The 24,918-nt window shown below is 41.5% G+C and overlaps 1 protein-coding gene across 7 annotated transcripts in view; it reads left to right on the top strand.

Moving 5' to 3' along the window:
* pkp4 (plakophilin 4) overlaps positions 1-24,918 on the top strand; it is a 132,305-nt gene that overhangs the window by 37,921 nt on the left and 69,466 nt on the right. For 4 of the 7 annotated variants that reach the window (XM_078403846.1, XM_078403847.1, XM_078403851.1 and 1 more), the window contains exons 3-4: positions 12,626-12,738; positions 22,108-22,145. In XM_078403846.1, the coding sequence (XP_078259972.1) occupies positions 12,626-12,738; positions 22,108-22,145 (151 nt within the window). The remainder of the gene's footprint in view (positions 1-12,625; positions 12,739-22,107; positions 22,146-24,918) is intronic. The other 3 variants (XM_078403852.1, XM_078403849.1, XM_078403853.1) reach the window with 1 other exon arrangement.

The following is a 24,918-nucleotide window of genomic DNA, read 5'->3' as shown; positions in this document are numbered from 1 at the left end:
GGGAGTCCAGAACCAGGGGTCACAGCTTAAGGATAAGGGGGAAGTCTTTTAGGACCGAGATGAGAAAACATTTCTTCACACAGAGTGGTGAGTCTGGAATTCTCTGCCACAGAAGGTAGTTGAGGCCAGTTCATTGGCTATATTTAAGAGGGAGTTAGATGTGGCCCTTTTTGCTAAAGGGATCAGGGGGTATGGAGAGAAGGCAGGTACAGGTTACTGAGCTGGATGATCAGCCATGATCATATTGAATGGCGGTGCAGGTTCGAAGGGCCGAATGGCCTACTCCTGCACCTATTTTCTATGTTTCTATAAAATGGCAATCTCATTCAAGTTCAATCTCATTCAAGTTCAACCTCATTTACTACATTTGGTGTCCCTGGCATAGCCTCTTCTACATCTGTGCTGGTGGGGTGACCCGTTTGCAAAGAACCTGCAGTCCATCCACAGTAGTCATCATGAGCTCCCGTTTGCATGCTATTTCTGTTCCTCTTCCCATTCCCACTAACCTGTCTGACTTCAGCCTTCATGCCAGAGTGAGGACTGACACAAAACCAGAGGAACAGCACCTCATTCCTCCTGTGTCCTCTACAACCCATTGGTATGAACATAGAAACTGAATGTTTCAGTTTCAGGTACCCTTGCCTCTTGTGTTTCACACACTCTAAGCCGATCCACCTTCATTTTACTTTAGAGTTACAGCGTGGAAATAGGCACTTTGGCCCACCATGTCCACACCGATCAGCAATGCATGCACAGGGAGACAGACAGACAGAGAGACACAGAGACACAGACAGAGACACAGACACCCCCCCCCCCCCCCCCTTCACCACCACCCTATCACTCCTTCCACTGAGCCAGATTTGTTGGATAGCTCAGCCTGGATCCCATGTGATCTAACTTACCCCATTGGGGCCTTGCTAAAGTCCATGTACACAACGTTTACTGCCCTGCGCTCATCAATCTGTAAACAGTGGCATTGTTCTTTTCCTGAAATAAGTCAGGATAAATTAAATCAAATGTTCATAAATGTTTATATTTGTTCTGATTTGGAATTTGAGAATGTACAAGCTCCATACAGACAGCACCGGTAGTCGGGATGTTGCCAAAAATATGATTGAAAAATTCCATTCGTACATACCTCTTGGGATACATACCTTAAACATCTGGGAAACCCTAAAGTTCAATCAACTTTTTCACACCACACCCCAGCAACCATACTGCTGAATATCTGGAATGCAGGAGTACTGGTTTCATTGATTAAACAGCCAAATTAATGTACTTGCTGCTGAAAGCATCAATCCTATTTGCATTCCAGTAATTGGGCAGTGATTGAAGCTCAGGATAATATCTGCATGGGATGGCATGAATGCAAGAAGAATGTGTGGGATAATATGAGCACTTGGATAGCTAAGATAGCATCAGAACTGCTTGCCTAAATACCATAATTCCAAGCAAATGCCTCTACAAACTCGTGGACCTATGACTCAGCACCACCTTCAACAGGATTGTTGAACTTGATTGGATTGGAAGATACAGTGTGGAAACATGCCCTTTGCCCCCCCCCCCCCCCCCCCCCGAGTCCATGCTGACCATCGATCACCCATTCACACTAGTTCTATGTTATCCCACTTTCTCATCCACTCCCTACATGTTAGTGGCAATTTACAGAGGCCCATTAACTGACAAACCCACCTGTCTTTGCGATGTGGGAAGAAACCCGCGCGGTCACAGAGTGAATGTGCATACTCCACACAGACAGTACCGAGGTCGTGATTGAATCTGGGTCTCTGGTGCTGGTGCAACCAGCTGAGCTATTGTGTTGCTTTTGAACCATATACCGCAATCAGTAAGGATAGGCAACAGAAGAAACAAAACCATGACACCAAATACCACCAGATTCCGGAACAACCACTTCCTTGTTTTTATAGCACATACGTTTGTCTTTTACCTGCTTTTCTCTGCAGTTGCATCACTGTTTATTTTCTGTTTTACATTACCTCATTTTTTACTTCTTGATTAGTAAAGGTGTCAGGGATTAGGGGGAGAAGGCAGGAGAATGGGGTTGAGAGAGAAAGATAGATCAGCCATGATTGAATGGCAGAGTTCACTTGATAGGCTGAATGGCCTAAATGTGCACCTAGAATTTATGAACTTATTTACTTGTGTATGGCACGATTTGCCTGGATCGTGAGCAAAACATTTTTTTCAATCTCTGTACATGTGATGATAATAAACTAATACCAACTTTTTTTACACTATTTTAATACTGCAAATCCATACTTTCTCACACTCTGAGACAGGATTAAGTTAGCAGATTCCCCAGTCTTGGAACTGTGGAATTTGGCACTTCCCCATTCAGCTCCATGGTGTGGAGACCATACGTTTCAGCACTGGGCCATCTGGGGTGCTGGGCTGTGTGGAAGTCTGTGTTTCAGTGTACACTGGGGAATGTCTCAGGCTAGGGTTTGACTGTAAGAACATCCGAGTGCATCTCAGTGGAAGATTATGAATTACAGAATGGTCTGAATAGTGCAGCAGTAGTTTGCAGACACAAATCATTGGTCTTAAGTTACATACACGGAGAATGCCAATTAGTTATCAGACGTTTTTGTAAAATATTTTGTAAAAACCTTAACATTTAGAAATGTAAATTTGCTTCCTGGTAATGTAGTAAAATTCTGATAGGGAATTCATAGAATTTTAATTTGAGTTTCTCATTGTAAATCAAGAGAATATTGTGTGTTTTAAAATTGTTTCACTTGTGTTCAAGTTGTTACATAGAAACATAGAAAATAGGTGCAGGAGGAAGCCATTCGGCCCTTCGAGCCAGCACTGCCATTCATTGTGATCATAGCTGATCATCCACAATCATTAACCCGTGCCTGCCTTCTCCCCTGTAAGGGGTTTCTGCGCCGAGCTTTCGCCCGACCTAAGGTCCCTGTGCCTTGCTCTGATCCCTTGACCAGGCCGCGCACACTGGTTCCCCGTGAGTGGTTCGACCCACTCACCCCTTACGGTTCTAGGCACTGGACTTAGATGCAGGAGCGTTTATAGTGCAGAAAAATTCAACCAGACCAGATTTGAAGACCAGGGTTTAAATGGAAAAGGCTTTTATTGAGCGCTTGGGACTATTGTCCATGAATACTTATACAGTTCTATAAGACATATCTATAAGACACATACCGAATTACATGAATACTTTTGACTATGAATCATAAAACGCACAGTTCTACAAGACATATACATGAATACCTTTTACTCTGAATTCTAAAACGCACAGTTCTACAAGACATATACACGACTGTAAGATGGGGAACGTACGACACATCGCAAAATTGACCAACACATATTCCTTTACACACCCACGTTTATTCAAACCACCCTCCCCTCTACACTAAACTATGTCCAGGATATGCAGGATTGGGGTACATGCTCACCATGGGGTTATTACTGGGGTTACTGGCTGTTCGTGCTGCTTCTCCGCTGCTTTCCGTGAGGGTCGTTCTTGTCCCCTGAGTTTCTTCCTTCCGTTTCTTGCGTTCCTTGCAGGTTTTCTTGCAGTATTTCTTCTCGAGTTGCGTGCCGGTTCCTCTCTCTTGCACTTCGCTTCTTCTTGCCTGTCTTTTCTTCCTCCTGCATCCGTTTGACTTGTGCCTTGCATGAGTTTAAAACCCAAAAGTCGTGGCCAGTTATACTATTCTGACCCGTCCTATCTCCCGCCAGATCTTGGGATCTCTTTGTTTAAAAGATATGTATTGAGTTTTCTCTCTGATCTGCGCTTATGTCCGGGGGTACCGGGGATGGCCAGACGGTGTTAATTGGTATTTCGTTGCGAGGTGATGGGTTTAACTGGTTTCCCATCACCTACCAGGTAGTTTTCTATGGGCTATTGTGCCCCCTTAACGAGATTAACTGTGTAGGTCGGCTTGGGGCATTGTGAGTATGCTGATGTCAGCGCCCCAGTGTCTGGACTTCGACCTGGTTTCGCAGGTTTCTGCATGGCCAATACCCATCCATTGTTCTGGCCGTGGCTTTGCAGAAACCTAGAGACTGGGCTGTAAGGTTTTTGCTCTTGTGGCTGGTCACGAGGTCCTGCGGCCATTTTAGGACCCACAGATTGTGACATCCCTTGGTAAACTGACCGCAGCCTTTCTCCGCTATCAGCCCCAGTCTCCCGTTTAAAATGTCCAAACTGCAGCTCTTTGGTTTGGTGTTGCTTTCAGAATGAGGGAAAACTTCTCAAATCTTACACCCCATACCCCTTGATTCCACTAGCCCCAAGCGCTGTATCTTAAGGGCCTGTCCAACTTTGGCGATTTTTAAGGCGACTGCCGGCAACTGTTAAAGTCATAGCAGATTGACGAAAAAACCTTCGTTTTTTTTTTTTTAACCCTACGACAATGTCTACGACTCCCACTACGACAATGCCTATGACAACCTACCACCTAGGCGACGGCGAGCTACCGACAACCGGCGACCCAGTTGTCACGACCAAGGAGGTCCACCTACCACAGCGACTACGACAAGCTACGACAACCGAAGTCAACCTACCTCCACCCTCAACAACCTACCTCCACCCTCATCCTGGGGATTAACTTTGTGAACCTACGCTGCACTCCCTCAATAGCAAGGATGTCCTTCCTCAAATTGGGAGTTCAAAACTGCACCCAATACTCCAGGTGTGGTCTCACCAGGGCCCTGTACAACAAATCCTCTTGTTAAGAAGGCCAATGTGCCATTAGCTTTCTTCACTGCCTGCTGTACCTGTACGCTTACTTTCAGTGACTGGTCTACAAGGACACCCAAGTCTCGTTGCACTTCCCTTTATCCTAATCTGACACCATTGAGATAATAATCTGCCTCCTTGTTCTTGCCCCCAAACTCACATTTATCTACATTATACTGCATCTGCCCCCTCACTCAACTAGTCCAAGTCACCCTGCAACCTCCAAGCATCCTCTTCTCAGTTCACACTGCCACCCAGCTTTGTGTCATCTGCAAATTTGCTAGTTACTTTTAATTCCATCATCTAAATCATTAAGATATATTGTAAATAGTTGCGGCCCCAGCACCGAGCCTTGCGGCACTCCATTCTCCACTGCCTGTCATTCTGACAGGGACCCGTTTATTCCTACTTTGTTTCCTGTCTGCCAACCAATTCTCCATCCATGTCAATACCCTACCCCCAATACCATGTTATCTAATTTTGCTCACTAATCTCCTGTGGGACCTTATCAAAGGCTTTCTGAACGTCCAGATACACTACATCCACTGGCTCTCCTTCATCCATTTTACTTGTCACATCCTCAAAAAATTCCAGAAGATTAGCCAAGCAGGATTTGCCCTTCATAAATCCATGCTGACTTGGACCAATCCTTTTACTACTATCCAAATGCGCCGTTATTACTTCTTTAATAATTGACTCTAGCATCTTCCCCACCACCGATGTCAGGCTAACTGGTCAAAAATTCCACATTTTCTCTCTCGCTTCTTTCTTGAAAAATGGGATAACATTAGCTACCCTCCAATCCACAGGAACTGATCCTGAATGTAGAACATTGGACAATGATCACCAATGCGTCAACGATTTCTAGAGCTACCTTCTTGAGTACCCTGGGATGCAGACCATCAGGCCCTGGGGATTTATCAGCCTTCAGTCCCATCAGTCTACCCAATACTATGTCTTGGCTAATGCAAATTTCTTTCGGTTCCTCTGTCCTCTTAATACATCTGGGAGATTGTTAGTGTCTTCCTTAGTGAAGACAGAACCAAGGTATCTGTTCAACTCTTTTGCCATTTCCTTGTTCCCCATAATGATTTCATCTGTTTCTGCCTTCAAGGGACCCATATTTGTCTTTGCTCGTCTTTTTCTCTTAGCATACCTAAAGAAGCTTTTACTATATTTCTTTATATTCTTGATGAGCTTACCTTCGTACTTCATCTTTTCATCCCGTGTTGCCTTTTTTATTACCTTGAATAAGGTCCTTTGAAAGTTTCCCAATCCTCTGGCTTCCTGCTACTCTTTGCTATTTTATACACCTTTTCTTTTAGTTTTATACCGTCCCCCTGGCTCTTCGGATCGTTCACCTTGTTGTGGTGAAGAGGCTTGCGTGCCCCCATGATTCCGAGAGCGATGCTGTCGGAAGCACTAGCTTCTGGTAGGGCCTCCCATGGCGGTAAGGTCTAGGATGAGGGTCCAGACTAAGAACGATCCTACCTACAAGACCTCAATGGCGGACCAGGCAGACGAAGTTATCTTGAAGTCAACGGCTGTGAAGGCGGATGAAAGCTGCAACAGATGTATCAGCTCCAATTGTCTTGGTTCCCTTGCCATTGGAATGAGTTGATTGATTTGTGAAGGACCGTGTGCTTCTTGAAGTGCAACAACAAGTACACGTTAAACAAACACACGCACAGGCACCTTCGTTCTGTGACGGAATGTAGACCATGATCCTCGACCTCGAGGGAGAGCCACGACGACGACCATCCCTAACTTCCCTTGTCACCCACGTTTGCCTCTTACTCCCCATAGATTCTTTCTTCCTCTGGAATGAAATGATTCTGCATCTTCTGGATTATGCCCAGGAATTCCTGCCATTACTGTCCACCGTCATTCCTGCTAGGATCTTTTTCCAGTCGACCTTGGCCATCTCCTCTCATGCCTTCATAGTCCCCTTTGTTCATCTGCAACACTGACACTTCTAACCTTCTCCCTCTCAAATTGCAAACCTTATTGAATCTGGTTTGTTAGACAATACTAAATCCAGAATTGCCTTCTCTCTGGTAGGCTCCAATACACGCTGCTCTAAGAATGCATCTCGGAGGCACTTTATAAACTCCCTTTCTTGGGGTCCAGAACCAACCTGATTTCCCAGTCTACATGCATATTGAAATCTCCCATAGCCACAGTGGCATTACCTTTGTTATATGCCAATTTTAACTCCTGCTGCAACTTGCACCCTATATCCAGGCTACTGTTTGGGGGCCTGTAAATACAGTGCCCTCCATAATGTTTGGGCCAAAGACCCATCATTTATTTATTTGCCTCTGTACTCCACAATTTGAGATTTGTAATATAAAAAAATCACATGTGGTTAAAGTGCACACTATCAGATATTAATAAAGGCCCTTTTTATACATTTTGGTTTCACCATGTAGAAATTACAGCAGTGTTTATACCTAGTCCCCCCATTTCAGGGCACCATAATGTCATGTAAATAAAAGTAGTCGTGTTTAGTATTTTGTTGCATATCCTTTGATGCAATGACTGCTTGAAGTCTGCGATTCATGGACATCACCAGTTGCTAGGTGTCTTCTCTGGTGATGCTCTGCCAGGCCTGCATTGCAGCCATCTTTAGCTTATGCTTGTTTTGGGGGCTAGTCCCCTTCAGTTTTATCTCCAGCATATAAAAGGCATGCTCAATTGGGTTCAGATCGGATGATTGACTTGGCCACTCAAGAATTTACCTTTTTTTAGCTTTGAAAAACTCCTCTGTTGCTTTAGCATTTTTGGGATCATGGTCTTGCTGCAGAATGGGAAAGAGAGGTTGAGCTGGATAAACCTTGATCATATTGGATGGTGGAGCAGGACACATTCACATGGCTCTTTCCTGCTCCAATCTAAATGCTCCAGACGTTGTTGCTGATCATCAAAGCTAGCTGTAAAATCTTGCTATTTGTTCTGAAGTTCAGAAACACTAATGCCTAGGCCCATAAATTAACTAATATCTTAACTTGATGTTCTCCACTGGGGAAAAAAGGGAGTTCTGAGTTTATGCCCAGATTCCAGACTGGCAGCTGGAAAGTGGGTGGGGATGAGATAAAGAGTTGGAGTATGAAAAAGGAAGGGCGAAAATGTGGTCCCATGTGGCGTCTTCTCTGCCCTTTTTCTCCTCTGCCATGTAGTTCACAGCAGCACATTCAGAACCCACCACAAGCCTCTTTGCCAACCTGAGAATGTCGCTGTCAGTGCTTCCCCCCCATCCCCCCCGGCCCTCCTCTGTGCTTTGAGAGAGCGTCGCTTAGACGCAGAAAACAAGAGAATGGAGGGGTGGTTCTTGTGGTTGGAAACTTTGGTGGGGGAGATGAAGTAAGATGAGAGAGGATGCAGACTGGAGATCAGGACCAAAAGAAAGATTGAGTGCAGGGATCAAAAGGAAAAGCAATGGTGTGCAAAAGGGTGGGAGTTGTTTTGCATTTCTTTACTATGTAGAGGAAGTCATTTAAATCCACTTAGTCTATGCCAAGTGAGAGAGTAATCCAATTTTCTCTGTAAGCTATTGCCCTCTCGTTCCCATCAATCTGCTCCATCTTAGATGGAAGAATGGGATCAAAGGGAGGGTGGGAGGTTAGGGAGCAAGGAAATTATTGGAGGAATTGCATTTATGGGGAGGTTGGGGAAAGAGTGACAGTTGATCGGGGCATCTGTGCCTGAGCCCATCCGTTTGAGTGTTTCTTGCTGATCGACACCTACTTACTTATATGTCCCTATGTGCTCCTGAAGTGATGTCTGATCTCTCATAAGGTCATACACCTACCTTGAAAACCGCTATTGCCACCATATACAAACAACAGAAGTCCCTCACAGGTGATAATTCGCCCATTGAAATAAACGGTAAAGTAGTTCCTGTGTCAATCTAATCTTGTGCAGTATAATGATTAATTAAAAGATACAAAAGATAAAAGAGTAACAGCAGATTTCTCTATGATTGTTAAAATAGTCGTATATTAATCAAAACTCCATGTTGGACATTGAAGTTATTTCAATTTCTAATTACATTCTAATTAATAATCTATACGTTTTGGTTTTGTGGAAAATAATCTGTTTCTCAGGAAGTAAGGATACCACAAAGCATGGGAATATTAAGTGTAAGAAAATAACTGCAGAAAGCAATGAGAAATTGACTCAATTTAGAAGATTTCAGAAATCAATTATGCTTTAAATGAAATTATGGGATCGACAAACTAGGTATGAAACTTTTAGTCCCAGGTTATTAAACTTGTGCAGCGATGGAGGAGGTGATTCAGCCTATTAATTGCCTCAGAGGCCAATTCCATTTCTCTACTCCTCCCACAGTCCTCGAAATTTCACTTTTCATTCCTGGGCCTGTCCACTTTGCATCTGAAAATACAAAGCAACTCTGGCTCTATCCATTCTTCATGACTTCCTGTCCATTTAAAAATATATATTTTCCTTTACATCATATCCAGTACCTTGCAGTTTAGTTACAATTTGGATCCCTTGATGCTGACGTTAGTAGATGTGGTTTGTATCTGTTTCTTCCATCAAAGCCTGTCACGTATTTGTAAGCTTTCAGAAAATGTAATTCAACCCACGTACTAAACAACAAAAGTAACTCCAGGGATAGACATACGAAATGCTGGAGTAACTCAACAAGACAGGCAGCATTTCTGCAGAGAAGGAATGGGTGATGTTACAGGTTGACCCTTCTTCAGACTGAAGAAGGGTCTAAACCCGAAACGGTTTGAAGAAAGGTCTCAACCTAAAACATCACCCATTTCTTCTCCAGAGATGCTGCCTATTCCGCTAAGTTACTCCAGCATTTTGTGTCTATCTTCAGTGTATAACCAGCATCTGCAGTTCCATCCGACACAAAGTAACTCCATGTTTTTTTTAATTTTAGGGAGCATGCAATGATCTGAGAGGGTGGTTTTATTGCATCATTGTATGTTTCCAAAAAATGTGGGGATGAGAATTGCATATTGTGCTCCATTTGGTAAAGCTTCAACATAATCTCTTGTAGCATATCACTCCTTGTAGCATATCACTCCTTGTGGCATATCACTCCTTATGGCATATCACTCCTTGTGTATCTAATGCTTTAACAGCCATTCTTAATTTCTAAGGCCAGCTATGTGCATTAATGCAATGTATATCAGGATACTAATTCAATGTACCCCTAAAAACTGTAACATTCAACCCAATGTTCTTAATCACAATGCCTCCCCCCCCTTTGTTCCGCATAATTACATCTTTAGTATCATCAGCCAAACATTTTGCCAATGCATTCATATGCAAGTCATTGATATGTATCTGTGGCATGCTGCATGCTACCCATGGGACACTAAGCCTGGGTGCCAATACCCTTCTGAGGATAAGGAACAATGGATCAGGTACACGGGAGCCATTTCAGGCCAGGTATGATCTTTTGTGGCTGAGTCCAGTTTCAGGTGCACATCCAATTTTAGACTGGGGTCACCATCCTGGTGTGCGTGGGCCTGGCAATTTATCAATAGTATTTTTTTATCAAAATATGGCAAGGGGAAGGTTAACGGAGCAGTGGGAACTATATGATTTTATATGATTAAAATAGGTTTCTCTTTGTGGCCCTTGGGAGTTGTGCAACACTTTTTATGTAAAAAGTGTTTCTGCCACTGTATACCATCCACCAATCTGACAATAAACTGTTAATCACAATTCTCTGTTCACTGTCCTTTAGTCAATCTGCCACGGAACATTTTTTTATCATGAGCCAAAACTTAATAACCAGACTTTTAATGTCAAATGCCTTCTGAAAATCCATAGCAATGACATTTATTACTTTGCTTTCATCAACTTTCTCTGTTAGCTCGACAAAAAAATCAATCCTGTGAGTCCAACAATCCTGTGAGTCCCCCCCCCCACCCCCTTTTCCATCTCTGTTCCCTTCCACCTATATTCCTCTATCTGGCGTTACATTTTACTTACCCTTATCTGACATCCTTTTGTCTCCTTATCATCTCTAGCCTTTGTCCACTCATCTTCCAATCAATACTCACTCTCTTATATCCACCTATCGCTTGCCAGGCTTTGTCCTGGCCCCATCTCTTTTTTAGCTTTCTCTCCCCCCAACCCCACTACAATCAATCTGAAGAATGATCCCGACCCAAAATGTCAGGTATCTATATGTCCTCCCTAGATGCTGCCTAACTTGCTGAGATACTCCAGCACTTTGTGTTCTGCATAAGGTTCCAGCATTGTAGTTCCTTGCAATCCCATTTATTATTACCCTGCTTATTGTTCCAGGTGGTTTTGCCAGGAACAGATCTATCCTGTTGAGCCTGTTCTTGAACCCTTTTGTGAACAAAGGTGTCACTGTTTCAGTGCTCTTGGCATGTAGGATTATCATTCACTCATACTCTACAATCTCTTTAGGGTAAAACAAAAGGATACAGTGCTCGAGTAACGCAGCAGGTCAGGCTGGGGAACATGGGCAGATAACGAGTCAGGTCAGGATCCTTCTTCAGTTTCTTCAGGGCGTTTTTTCAACCAGACTAGATGACATGTTTACATTAAGCGCAGCCAGACTTTGTGATACCTTTTCCTTGCCAACAAGCTCCATTTGAACTGGGATATTGGCAGTAGAACACAAGGTGCTGGAGTAACTCAGCAGGTCGGGCAGCATCTCTGGAGGGCATGGATATTGGCAGCATGCCCTTCCTTGGCAAAGAGTGGTACAAGTGCTCATTGCATATTCCAGCCCTCCCCTTCACAAAAATGCATTGATTTGTCTCAAAAGAGAATTATCATATCATATCATATATATATACAGCCGGAAACAGGCCTTTTCGGCCCTCCAAGTCCGTGCCGCCCAGCGATCCCCGTACATTAACACTATCCTACACCCACTAGGGACAATTTTTACATTTACCCAGCCAATTAACCTACATACCTGTACGTCTTTGGAGATTATGTTTACAAGAAAAATAAAACTGTGATTAAAAAATTTACATTAGATTGGATCATGCTTTTTTTACATCTATATCCAGCATATTAGGAAAAGCTAACATCGCAATGAAATAGTAGTAATATTGCTAAATGAGGCAATGGCTAATTTTTTTTTTTGTATGTGTCTGGATTCCTGAAAATGCCTGAAATTATACACATTGCTTTCTGCTACTTTTTGTTTTACATGAATAATGCCATCAGTTGGCAAATCCTGTGTGTTCATCTTTCTCCAGCACAGTTTACATGTGATCAGCTTTGGGGAAGGCTGCTATTATGATGTAAAGCTATGCTGCTGAATCTGGCCAATAGAGCTTAGAGGTTTTTTCTCTCCCTCTTTCGTGCTCTCGCGCTCTCTATCTCGTCTGAAAATATTTTTAAAAGCAGGAATTGCTTTCAACAGTAGTGTCAATATAGGCATATTGGCTAATTTATGCATTGAAAATAAGTTAACATTAAATTGCTAAAAATATGGGGGGAAATCATTAGGGAATCGTGGATGATATATTATTGTTTCCTCCATTTAAAGACAGAATTGAAGGAATTCTGTGTTTAAACCACCATGACATATACTGCATGCTGCAGTACTGGTGATTGTTAGAAACCTGCGAATCATTGCTGAGAGGTATGTGTACAAGATTGTCGGGAAATAGTTGATCGTTTGCTCTGATCTCAATCTGAATGCCAGAAATTTAAACATTGAGGAGAGATTTATTTTGCCACAGGGCATATATATTGACACGGTGCAGTTGGTGCAGAATGGGAAGAAACTGTTCTACCTCCGATAAAGTACGATGCAATCATTAAAGTAAAACTGAACTCTTTCAGGCATGCAACAGAATCAAATGAATTTGTATTTGTTAGCTCTGTGAACTTAGTACATTTTTATCTTTGTCGCAGGAGCTCCAGTTTGAAAGGCTTACAAGAGAGCTTGAGTTGGAACGGCAGATTGTTGCAAATCAACTAGAAAGATGCAAGCTGGGAACTGAATCTCCAAGTGGCGCCAGTGTCAGGTAGAGACCTACGTTTCTTACTGCTTTCAGATGCCTGAGTAAACAAACTTTGGTTGATTGTCCCCTGTGCAAGTCGTATGTCAATGAAACAATATTTTCAAGTTGTGTCTGTGGAAAATCAACATCTTGTATGGATAATGTATGATCATCAAGTATGTCAATAATTTTCTACCAGTTTGAATGAACATACATAACATACTAACTAACACATCAGTCATACAATAAATTTGATGAGTTCCTAGCAGAAGGCATGATCTTGTTGAATTGTTTTTTTAAAGTAATGGATACCCAGCTTGAAGAAATATTTGGTTGCAACCATCTTAAAATTCTATTTAGGCAAGTCCTAAGCAGCGACAATGCAGACATTAAATGTATTCCGTACTGTGCTGAGACTGAAAATTGCTTGTTAAGGTACCACTTTCCCAAGACCATACAGAAAAATAATTGGCATTATCCTAAAGAATCTTAATCCCATCAAACGTGAAGCATGCAGAGATAAATCAATAAATCGATTATCTAATTAAAATCCGTACTTTGCAAAAACAGATCAACAATAGAACAATGGAGCAATAGTGTAAAAACGGTCCTTAATAACTAACACTAGGCTTGTAGTGCTTCCAAAATGCATTAGAGTTAATGAAAGGAGCATTGAAGACAGTTAGCAGCATTTTCTTATAACCATATTGGTCAGCTTACCCTGGCTGTCACTGATTTCCTCGCACAATGTTAGACACAAAGAGTGATGCAGAATTCTGTTTTCCTTTGATGATTAAAACCTGATTGACTAAAGCGGAACGTATATCTGGATTCTTAGCGTTTTATTGAGAAACAAATGTACCCAGACTAAGGGTTTGTACAGTTGCAGTAAGTCAGATCCATATCTGCTAGGTGGCAAGCTGTGTCTTAATTGTCAGCACCTGTGGGAGAAAGTCTGCTGTATGTAAACCACCGATCCTATATAATTTGAGACAGGATGAAAAATATTACATTGCATGAATCCTCTTTGCATTTTTTTTCTCCAAGATTGAACAGAAATGTAAGGATTCTTGTGTTTCCTAGCACAATACATTTGTTTGGAACAAAACCATTTTAAAGGTACAACACCTTTCGCAGCCTAGAATCATTGATTGCCCAGAGTCATTATTGACACTTTTCCCATGCCCATACTTTGCAGATTCAAATGCAGAGAGCCTGTTTAGCTGCACCACACCCCAGACTCAAGCCCAGCATCATCTTGGTTTAGGTTTATTATTGTTACATGTACTGAGAAAAGCTTTGCTTCGCATGCTATCCTATCAAGTCAGATAATACTATACCTAAATACAATCAAGCCAAACTAAAGTACAATCGGTAGAGTAATGAGAAAGATACAGAGTCCAGAAAATAGTTCTCAGCATTGTAGTGCACCAGTTCCAGAAACAAAGTCCAATGTCCGCAATGAGTTAGAGGAGAATCTATAATCTAGCTTCTGGAAGAACTATTTAGAAGCCTGTTAATAGAGGGGAAGAAGCTGTTCCAAGTCTGGTGATGCTTGCTTTGAAGCTTCTGTATCTTCTGCCCGACACGAGGGGGAGAAGAAGGACTGACTGCAGTTGGAAATTTTTTGATTATGTTGGCTGCTATCCCGAGGCAGCATGGTGTAGATTGAGTCACTCGTGGGGAGTCTGGTCTGTGTGATGGACTGGGCTATTGTCTTTGCCAACTGTCAAAGATGTGAAGGCATTTAAATGTCAGACACATTCTGAAACTCGTAAAAGTTTTCTAAAATGAAAGATAATAATTCAACAAAATACATCCCAGATCCTATTCCTTCTCTTTCATCCGCCTCCCGCCACCTCGAGTTCATGTTAAGAAATCTAGACAAGATTAAGCTTTTCCACGACTTCACAGGACGTCGAGCGCCGAATGATCTGATGGTTTCGGCATTCCAAATCTGTGACTAGGTCTTTGAGAGGAGGTCAGAGGGAGGGTGTTAGGGAACTTCTGTTTCTATCTTGTGGCATACCTAGGTGCTGGAATTTCTACCAAAGAAAATTATAGATTGGCTCTTCACATGAGCAACAGCTCTTAAATCTACACCTTGCATCAATTCCTCAGCCCTCACCTTAATAACAGCATCATAAAGCAGATGGTATACATAAGTGTCCAACTGATGAAGTGAACTTTTAATAGCTTCCATCTGTCTGCCTTCTGAAAATAAACATGCCCAGCATTATTAAACTTACCTCACAATTTCAGTCACTGATGCCCAGAATTTTATCTCTAAATAACTTCCCTGAGATTTAGTCTTTCGAGCAGAATGGAAACTTACATGTTTAAATTGTGACATTCATTCATTTTTTACATAATTTTGGCTCATGGACAATTTAAAACTTGTTCGTCGAGAATCATATTTTCAATCTTACAGTGCTTTCCCTTGCAACTGTAGGTGATGGAACACCCCATCTTCCCTTCCCACTGTGCAGGGACACAGTCTTTCCAGGTGAAGCAGCAAATCACTTGCACTTCATCCAATCTAGTGCATTGCATTTACTGTGATTATTCTGTCTACATTGGAGATACCAAATGCAGATTGGGTGATCATTTTAAGGAACACTTTGAAGGCTGCAAGGTGGCACAGCGGTAGAGTTGCTGCCTTATAGCGCTTGCACGGCCGGAGACCCGGGTTCGATCCCGATTACGGGTGCTGTCTGTACGGACTTTGTACGTGATCGCGTGGGTTTTCTCCGAGATCTTCGGTTTCCTCCCACACTCCAAAGAAGTACTGGTATGTAGGTTAATTGGCTTGGTGTATGCGTAATTTGTCCCTAGTGGTAGGATAGTGTTAATGTGCGGGGATCGCTGGTCGGTGCGGACTAAAACACTTGTATTTACTCCACTGGGATGACTCTGAGCTTCCTGTCATCCATTACTTTAATTCTCCATCCCCTTCTTACTCTGATATAACAGTCTGTGTCACTATGAGGCCCAACATAAGCCTGAGGAACAGCGTGTGATATTCTGTCTGACATGTTGCAGCTTTTTCGACTTGATACTAAATTCTAGAACTTCTGTCTATATGGGCCTGGTGACCATCTCTCTGTGATAGTGCCTCAATTTATATGGGATGTTTCCCCTTTATTTGAATGGAAATGATGATCATACCTGACCTGCCAACCACATCCTCCTGCTCTGCATTTTGCAACTCCCACATTTATTTATTTTTTACCTCGGTTCTCACTCTCTCACTGCTCCCATTCTCTCATTGACTAGATAACCTTGCAGCTTTTCCTCATGGTCAGCTGGGTTTTACCCTATCAGGGAATCCCCTCTCTCTCACCCTCCTTGCTTCTTTCGTCTCCTTCCCAGTTCTGATGTAGGATTTTCAACTTGAAATGTTAACTGTTTCTCTTCCCACAAATGCTGCTTGACATGCTGAGAAATCAGGCATGTGAATTTTCCACGTTTCCGCGGATTTCCATGTTTTAAAAATCCATTTCCACGCTTTTTTGCATGGTTTCTGCGTTTTTCACTTTGCCAAATAAACAGAAAAATCAGATCGAAAAAAAGAAAGAAAAACGATGTATAGACTTGTAATGAACACTAGGGTTCCACTAGAGGACGCTAGGGGTTCCACAAGAAATCCCCCCCGCGTGCCCTGGAAGTCTCCCCCTGAAAATGTGGCACCTAGGCTGTGCAAGGCAGTCAATCTTGACCTCATCGGGACTTCTATGTCCAATTTGTCAATTCGGCCGCTAGAGGTCGCTAGAAGTTCCGCGAGGAAATCCCCCTCCCCATTCACATGCCTGGAAATGGAAAACCAGCATTTTCTGTTTCTTTGTCACATTTTTAAATTATTTTGTTCCAAGAGGTTTAACCTCTTCCAGTCTGTGCAGTACTTGACGGTAGTTAATTTACAAGTTACTTTTGGACAATCAGGATGAAATAGGATTCCAAGTTATGAATAGGATTAGTGAATGGCATAATGAGAAGTCAATAGTGTTAAAGTCACAATAAGTGTTCACGTTACTGCACGACATTGTATAACAAAAACTCCAAAATGGTTGAAATGCAGCACGTAAATCATGATCTTTAGAAAGGGGAACGGTTAATATTTCGGGTTGAAGACATTTAATCAAAACTGGGAAAGAGAAAAAGAAAGACAAAGTGCTGGAATAACTCAGCGGGTCAGGCAGCATCTCTGGGGAAAATGATAGGTGACATAGAAACAACAGATCTTGATTTACAAAACAAGATACAAAATGCCGGAGTAACTTAGCGGATCAGGCAGCATCTCAGGGGAGCATGGATAGGTGACCCTTCTTCAGACTGATTGTAGTAAAGAGGGGAAAGCTGGAAAAGACAGAAAACAAGTTGGCCTTTAACTGTAATGTAGATTGGAGGAGGGTGGATATACTGAAGGGGACATGCCTATAGTGAAGCCAGAGTTGCCATGGTGATAAGCTGTTGAAGTTATCTGCTTGATAGCTTAATGAGAGCAGTTATGGGAACATAAACAAAGGAATGTAAAAGCTCTAAAATCCTAATGTAGGAAATGCTCAGTCGGTCAGGTACTCTGGAGAGGGAATAAATTGAGTCAGTATTGTCGAACAAAAATTGTACCTATGCTAAATTTCTACTTTCTGTACTTAAAACAAAGAACAGTACCCTGCCAAACACGATGCCAAGATAAACTAATCTCATCTGCCTGCATATGATCCATATCTGTCCATTCCCTGCATATCCATCCGTGTGCTGGAGTAAATCAGCAGGTTAACTCCGGCAAAAGGGTTCCAACCCGAAACGTCATCTATTCTTTTCCTCCAGCTTGACCCACTGATGCAGTATAATTGAGATAAATGTGAGGTTATCTACTTTGGCGGCAAAAACAAGGAGGCAGATTATTATCTCAATGGTGTTAGTTTAGGTAAAGGAAGTGCAGCGAGACCTGGGTGTCCTTGTACACCAGTCACTGAAAGTTAGCGTGCAGGTACAGCAGGCAGTGAAGAAAGCTAATGGCATGTTGGCCTTCTTAACGAGAGGATTTCAGTATAGGAGTAAAGAGGTTCTTCTGCAGTTGTATAGGGCCCTGGTTAGACCTCATCTGGAGTATTGTGTACAGTTTTGGTCTCCTAATTTGAGGAAGGACATCCTTGTAATTGAGGCAGTGCAGCGTAGGTTCACGAGATTGATCCCTGGGATGGCGGGACTGTCATATGAGGAAAGATTGAAAAGACTAGGCTTGTATTCACTGGAGTTTAGAAGGATAAGAGGGGATCTTATAGAAACATATAAAATTATAAAAGGACTGGACAAGCTAGATGCAGGAAAAATGTTCCCAATGTTGGGCGAGTCCAGAACCAGGGGCCACAGTTTTAGAATAAAGGGGAGGCCATTTAATACTGAGGTGAGAAGGAACTTTTTCACCCAGAGAGTTGTGAATTTGTGGAATTCTCTGCCACAGAGGGCAGTGGAAGCCAAATCACTGGATGGATTTAAGAGAGAGTTAGATAGAGCTCTAGCGGCTAGTGGAATCAAGGGATATGGGGAGAAGGCAGGCACGGGTTATTGATTGTGGATGATCAGCCATGATCACAATGAATGGCGGTGCTGGCTCGAAAGGCCGAATGTCCTCCTCCTGCACCTATTTTCTATGTTTCTATGTTTCTGAGTTACTCCAGCATTTTGTAACTATCCTTTTTTTTGGGACACGGGGACCAGTATCTGTAGTTCCTTCCTACACAAGTAACTTCTGGGATTATTTCAACTTTTACTTTCTCTCTCATAGTCTATACAGAGCTGCTCTGCATGTCTTTCAAATGTTTTTTATTTCGGACTTTAATTTAAAACAAAACTCAGCTAAAGCAAGCAATTAGAGGCCAGCTAATTCAATGTCTTCCGTATAAATCAGTAAGAAATTGAATGCAAGCTCTGTTTTTTAATTAGGATATCTTTCAGATATTTATAATGCCTCCAAATTGGCTGCTTACACTGCTGCAAATTTGACAACTATTAATTTCTTTAATATTTACCAAAGTAATTGCTGTAAAGTAATATCCAAATATCAGTCAGTCAAATTGTGGTCCATTAACGAAGTTAAAAATATATACCTCAGGGCGGCAGGGTAGCGCAGCGGTAGAGTTGCTGCTTTACAGCGAATGCAGCGCCGGAGACTCAGGTTCGATCCTGACTACGGGTGCTGCACTGTAAGGAGTTTGTACGTCCTCCCCGTGACCTGCGTGGGTTTTCTCCGAGATCTTCGGTTTCCTCCCACACTCCAAAGACGTACAGGTATGTAGGTTAATTGACTGGGTAAATGTAAAAAATTGTCCCTAGTGGGTGTAGGATAGTGTTAATGTGCGGGGATCGCTGGGCGGCGCGGACTTGGTGGGCCGAAAAGGCCTGTTTCCGCGCTGTATATATATGATATGATATGATGATTCTCGCAAGTCGTAGGTAGAATGTAAATGGAGTATAAATTATGATTACAAAAAAGCTAGTTGGAAGATGAATATTTTTAGTTTTCCAAAATGTAGCATATGGCAAAAAAGTCATTTTAAATAGTCAAAAATAGCAGTTTTCCCTAAACCTGTACAATTAAAATATTGAGGAAAAACATCATATTTGCATATAGGTGTGGTTGCATTTATCCACAATAATAGCAAGATGCATTTAATGTTTAAGAATTTGCAATCAAATTTGATGTTTATATTATACATTGCAAATGTATAAAATGCTTCAGAATTCTATTTATGGTATAAATGTATTCATCTGTCCTCGTGCATTGATAAAACTTTAAGCTGTGGCTTGGGGAAGTAAGCTGTAGTCAACCAAATCCAGAAATTAATTTGTTGCAACCTTTTATGCACCCCAGTAAACTGGTGGTCCTTCATTCTCAATTGTCACTCTCTCTGCAAAAGTAATCGTATTATTGATAAGCGTTAGGCTGCTTGACCAAGGGTCTGTTCTTGGACGTGATTCACTGATGTAAATAGGCTAGGTGATTTTAGACTGGCTTTCCCATTTTTCCTTAAGACAATCTGCGTACTTGTGCGTAAAATTGTCTTGTGTGTCGTTGCCTTCTATGAGACTGTATCTGCTGACTAGATGACCAACATTTATTTGTTAGAAAGGTCCACTGCACTTTTATTCACCAGTTCCAATTGTTTCTTAAAGGATTATTTGTTTTTCCCCTGCATGGACAAGGAAATGCTAGTTCTAAATTGCAGTTTAGCTTTAATCCTGCATTTAATTTTAAATGTTGTAGATTTTTTTCCCTTCTGATAATCTTATTTATAACTTGAATCAAGTTTTCATATTTTTCTCTATTTAAAAATGTCAAGTTTTATCAAATTATTTCTCATTACAGTGTTTTACACTAGATTTTTACAAAGCCTTCAATATTAAAATATCTCCCTCTAGGAGCATCGACCTCAACACTGTACTGCCGAGACAAGAACACTGAAGCTGTTTTGGATCTGAATTCTTTTAGATTTTGTTGATTACCGCACTACATTGGACGCACTGAGTGTAAAAGATTGAAATGCACCTTTTCTTTAGCTTTCAATCTTTACCTATTGTCTTGTGTGTGACAGGTGTTTGCTCGTATAGTATTGTATTTTTCGGCATTGTGTCATTTGTCACTTTTCTGTCACCTGAAACATCTGACATGATGCAGCTTTTCTATGTCTCTGTCATTGAAGGCTGTTTTCAGTGAAGACTGAAGGCTTTCCTTTTCTAATCCAAAGCCTTTAGACTGTAAATCTAAAATCCAAGTGAATCACCTCACTGCCACTGAGCTTTGTGCACTACCAGAATTGTTGTGTGTTTTTTGTCCATTTTGTATACCTGATGAGTTTCCATCAGGTGGGACTCATTAAACTGCTGTGTTGAGCATCAGTTGCACATCTATCACTGCTCTTAATAGAAGGAAAGATATGACAGCCGCCAGGCACATTAATAGCTTTGTTCTATGTTTGATTTCTGTGGATTCTAAGCATACCCATTTCATAAATCAATATTAACTTTCCTAAAATGTTTATGAATGGTCTCTATGATATTTTTCAACAAATGTTTACAAATAATTGTAATTTTCATGAACCCCATTCCCAGAGGGGAAAAATAAGGAATAAAAGGATGGGGGAGGGGGGACAAATAGACCAAGTCTGTCTCACAAAGGAGGATGATTCTCGGTCTGAAACATTGTTTGTCCATTCCCTCCTCAAATGCCTGATTTGCTAAGTTCCTCTAGTACGCTTTGTTTTTCGCTGAAGATTCCAGCATCTGCAGTTTCTTCTATCTCAAATCGCATAAATGTATGACTGACACAAATGGGAAATGTTACATTCAATATAAAGAGTCCTCTGGAAGTGTAGAACATGCCTAGCACGACATGGCATCCCTTCCCGAGCTGCAATTTGCAACTCCTATGTTCTCTGGCCCATTCTGGCTCTCTAAATGCTCCCATTCATTCATTGGCCAGATATCTTTGTTCCCAGTCTGAAGAAGGGTCCCAACCTGAAACCTCGCCCATCCCTTTCCTTCAGAGATGCTGTCTGACCCGCTGAGTTCATTTGGCACTTTCTGTTTTGCTCAGAATTCCAGCAACTGCAATTCATTGTATCTCCCTCACAATGTTCCTTTATAACTTTCTATGTATGTCCCTGCAATTGCTTTTTCCAGCTCAATGATTTCAGGTGACCCAGCACTTGCACCCAAACTCCTCAATATCTAGCATCTGACCTCAACATTTATTTTCTACTGGCTCTCTGGCAACTAGGTTTCCTACCTGCAGCCTCTGTTCCTCCATTAACCTACTCCTCAATGTGCCTTTACTTTTGACCTATTGTATACATGTCAACCTAACCATACCGTTACTAAATCCTGTGCTAAACATGATTAATGATACTAAAAGAATTGCAACATGCAACCTTCAGTATTTTTAGCTTGCAGTTACAAAAGTAAACTTTTAGCTATTAAAGACTACTGTATTAATTTTGAAAAACCTGTGGGGCAAATAACTTTGTTGTGAGTCTGAAACTCTAGCCCCTAACCCCCTTTCTCCAATTGACACAATTGTTTTTATAATGATATTTGCTAGAATATGAGGTTCCTAAGGAATGCAACTGTATTGTTTATAACAGAAGTACCTGCATTTTCTTGAATGAAATTCAAGAACCTCCTTGGTGTGGAAGTCTAATGAACCTAAAATATTAAAAAGCTTTGAACATTCACAAAGATCATTTATTTTATGGTTCATTTTATTTTAATAATTTCTATTGTTTTCAATGTAATGAAATGTATACAAATGTAGCTGGCATGCTGCAAAACAACTGTATTAATATATGCTTTGAATGATTTTTTTCTCTTTTTCTTCTCTGCCTTTCCCAGCAGCTCAACTGAAAAATCCTTCCATTGGAGGCCAACAGGTATTAGCAGTGTGCTTTGCAGTTGTAATTTTGTTTTTGCTTGTAGGATCTTCGTATAAATGCAGTTGATAAATTTGATAAATAAATTTTGCATTGTTGGAACTTTGTGTTGCATGCGTTCATTTTAACCAGGATGCAGTCATTTGGGGGTGTTTAATGTACCTGTGCAGGGAGTTATGGGCAATGCAGTGAGGGAATGGTGATCTATTTCTGATTTGAAGATTATCATTTTTTAAATTCAACATTGGAGCAAGAAAACATCAATGTTTTTAGTACCATTATATATATATTTTTTAAATATGCTGTAGGTTTATTATTGTCACGTGGTCCAGGTATAGTTAAAAGCTTTGATTTGCTATCCAAACAGAACAGATGCACCATACATAAATACAATCAAGTCAAACTCATGCAATAGGTGGGGTTACAGAGTGCAGAATATAGTTTTCAGCATTGTAGAGCAACAGTTCCATAGACAAATTCCAATGTCCTTATAGCGACAACTTTAGTCCTTCCCAATAAAGTCCTTAAGCTTACCATTGACGAAGGAGTGGAGCGATATTTCTTGACGCAAAACAACAACAGAGAGATCTTCACGATGTTTCAGTTTAGTTAGTCGTTTATTGAAGTAGTAATTCAAACAGATTAGTATATCTATCGTCGTATAACTTCTAATAAGAACTTAATATCTTACCATCGCTCCTTCGTATCCAGTTATTGACTTGCTAAATCCTTATATCTTAGCAGGCTCCTAATGTGACTGAAGCATTACATCAGCGAATTCTAAATTATACTCGTATTCTAACTCCTCCCCAGGCTCCTCCCAGTCCATATATGTCCATTATGATCATGTAAGCCTAGTACTCATCTCGTGACAACCCCCAAGCGTCCAAAAATAATACAACAGGATCCAAAATAATATAATATGCTAAAATAGCTAATAAACACAAATGGCTTACACACCGGCCTCTAATTGTTCTAAGTATAAAACGAAACAATTACTAATAAACATTAAAAGGAGCCTTAAAAACTTCGTACATAATCAAAAAAGCATGCACTATATATTGACATCTAATCTACTATAGTGATTCTTCAATCTTCAAGGCTACCAGTCTTTGCTGTACTCAGGTATCAGCTTCCAGGTGATCGGTCTTTCCAAGATTTTGCTCTTAGTCTAAAGTCCAACAGTACGCACAAAACCTTGTGCATCTGGTATAGTCTCCAATATTCTGCCCATTAGCCAGGATCTTCTTCTCTTCCAGCTTAAGAAGTGGTCTGCTGTCAGTCCTCTTGATGCTTCACCTACAGGATTTTCCTTTGTGCTAACATATCTCCATTGTGATACGTCAGTAACATCCCTTACAAAAGAGATTCTGTTTGCTACAAATGTTTGAAAGCGTTTGGTTTTGTTGTTGATGTACTTGAGCACCATTGTGCTATCGGTCCAGAAGATGGATTTGTCCAGTTGAAGCTGTAATTCTTTTTGCAGCATTGTCAACTCTGGATTTTCCCATTATGGTGTCGTGATTGCATTGCTTGACCAGAAATCCCTCTTGGCTTGCAATGGATATTCGATTGACAGCAGCAGCAGGGCAGCCATTCCCATCCCTGTTGTCGTGGTCTCTTCTCAGGAGACCATAGATGACCCATCCCAGTAGGGTTTTCACAGCATATGGTCCACCTCCTTAACTATTGACCAGCTCCCGAGGTTCCAATACCTTTGAAGCGTTTGCCCCGATGACTAGGTCAATGCCAGAGTCAATTTCAGGAATCTTGACATCCTTCAAGTAAGGCCATTGCTTCAGGTCTTCTTGTCTGGGAATGTTTAACTGAGAAACGTTGTTGGTCATATGTGTAAACATAACAGATATTTGAATAAAATCATCTTTATCCAGACTAGATATTTCCAAACCTGAGGTGACAACTGTTCACAGGCTTCACTTGCTTCATTGTACCAATGAGAATTTCGACCCTTGGTGCTGAAACGTTCAGCCTTCTCATCAAGCCTTCAGTGCAGAAGGTAGATGAACTTCCAGGATCCAAAACAGCGTATGTTTGCAACACTGTACTCCCCTTGTGGCTCTTTATTTGTACTGGTACAATGGGGAAGATGGAGGTTTCATCACCGGCCCCGATATGTTCACACATCTGAGATGGAAGAGCAGCGTCACCCGCAATTGGCTTTTCATTCTCTTCTGGTTTCTTTTCCTTGTCTTTTTGTTCAATATGAAGTATTTCAGAATGATCTTCTTGCACCTGTGATTCTACAGGTTCTGTAGTCGTTGCTAAGCTGCTTTTGGCTGTTTGCGGCTTTTCTCGTGCCTTAGCAAAGGTAGGGCCTTTGACGGTCCCTCTTTTCAAATAAGAGTTCATCCCATCAGCTACTGTCGAGCTGTATCTTGATTTCCTAGCCTCAAGTACATTGAGTCTTGTCTTGGCTGCTGCTATTGCAGCATCTAGTTCCAATCGTTCCTTCCGTCTTCTCAGCTGTTCCTTCTGGCTCTTTCTATCGAGCTCCATTTCCAATTAGAAACATAGAAAATAGGTGCAGGAGGAGGCCATTTGGCCCTTCCATTTTCTCTTCTGTTCAATTGACAATTCTTTGTGTTTCCATTGTTCATCTCATTTCTACTGTTTTTCCTTTCTTCTCAGTTGTTCTTGTGCCTCAATCTCCTGCCTGTCTTTCATGAAGGCAGCCTGTTCTGTGAGAACGGCCAGATCTGCCTTAGCCTTTATACGAGCAGAGTTCGTCGAAGATGCATGAGATGAAGAACAT

The sequence above is a fragment of the Rhinoraja longicauda genome, chromosome 8 (genome assembly GCF_053455715.1).
Source record: "Rhinoraja longicauda isolate Sanriku21f chromosome 8, sRhiLon1.1, whole genome shotgun sequence".
In the NCBI taxonomy this organism is placed as follows: Eukaryota; Metazoa; Chordata; class Chondrichthyes; order Rajiformes; family Arhynchobatidae; genus Rhinoraja; species Rhinoraja longicauda.
The sequence above is the reverse complement of the archived record's forward strand: the minus strand, read 5'-3'. Positions and strand labels throughout refer to the sequence as shown.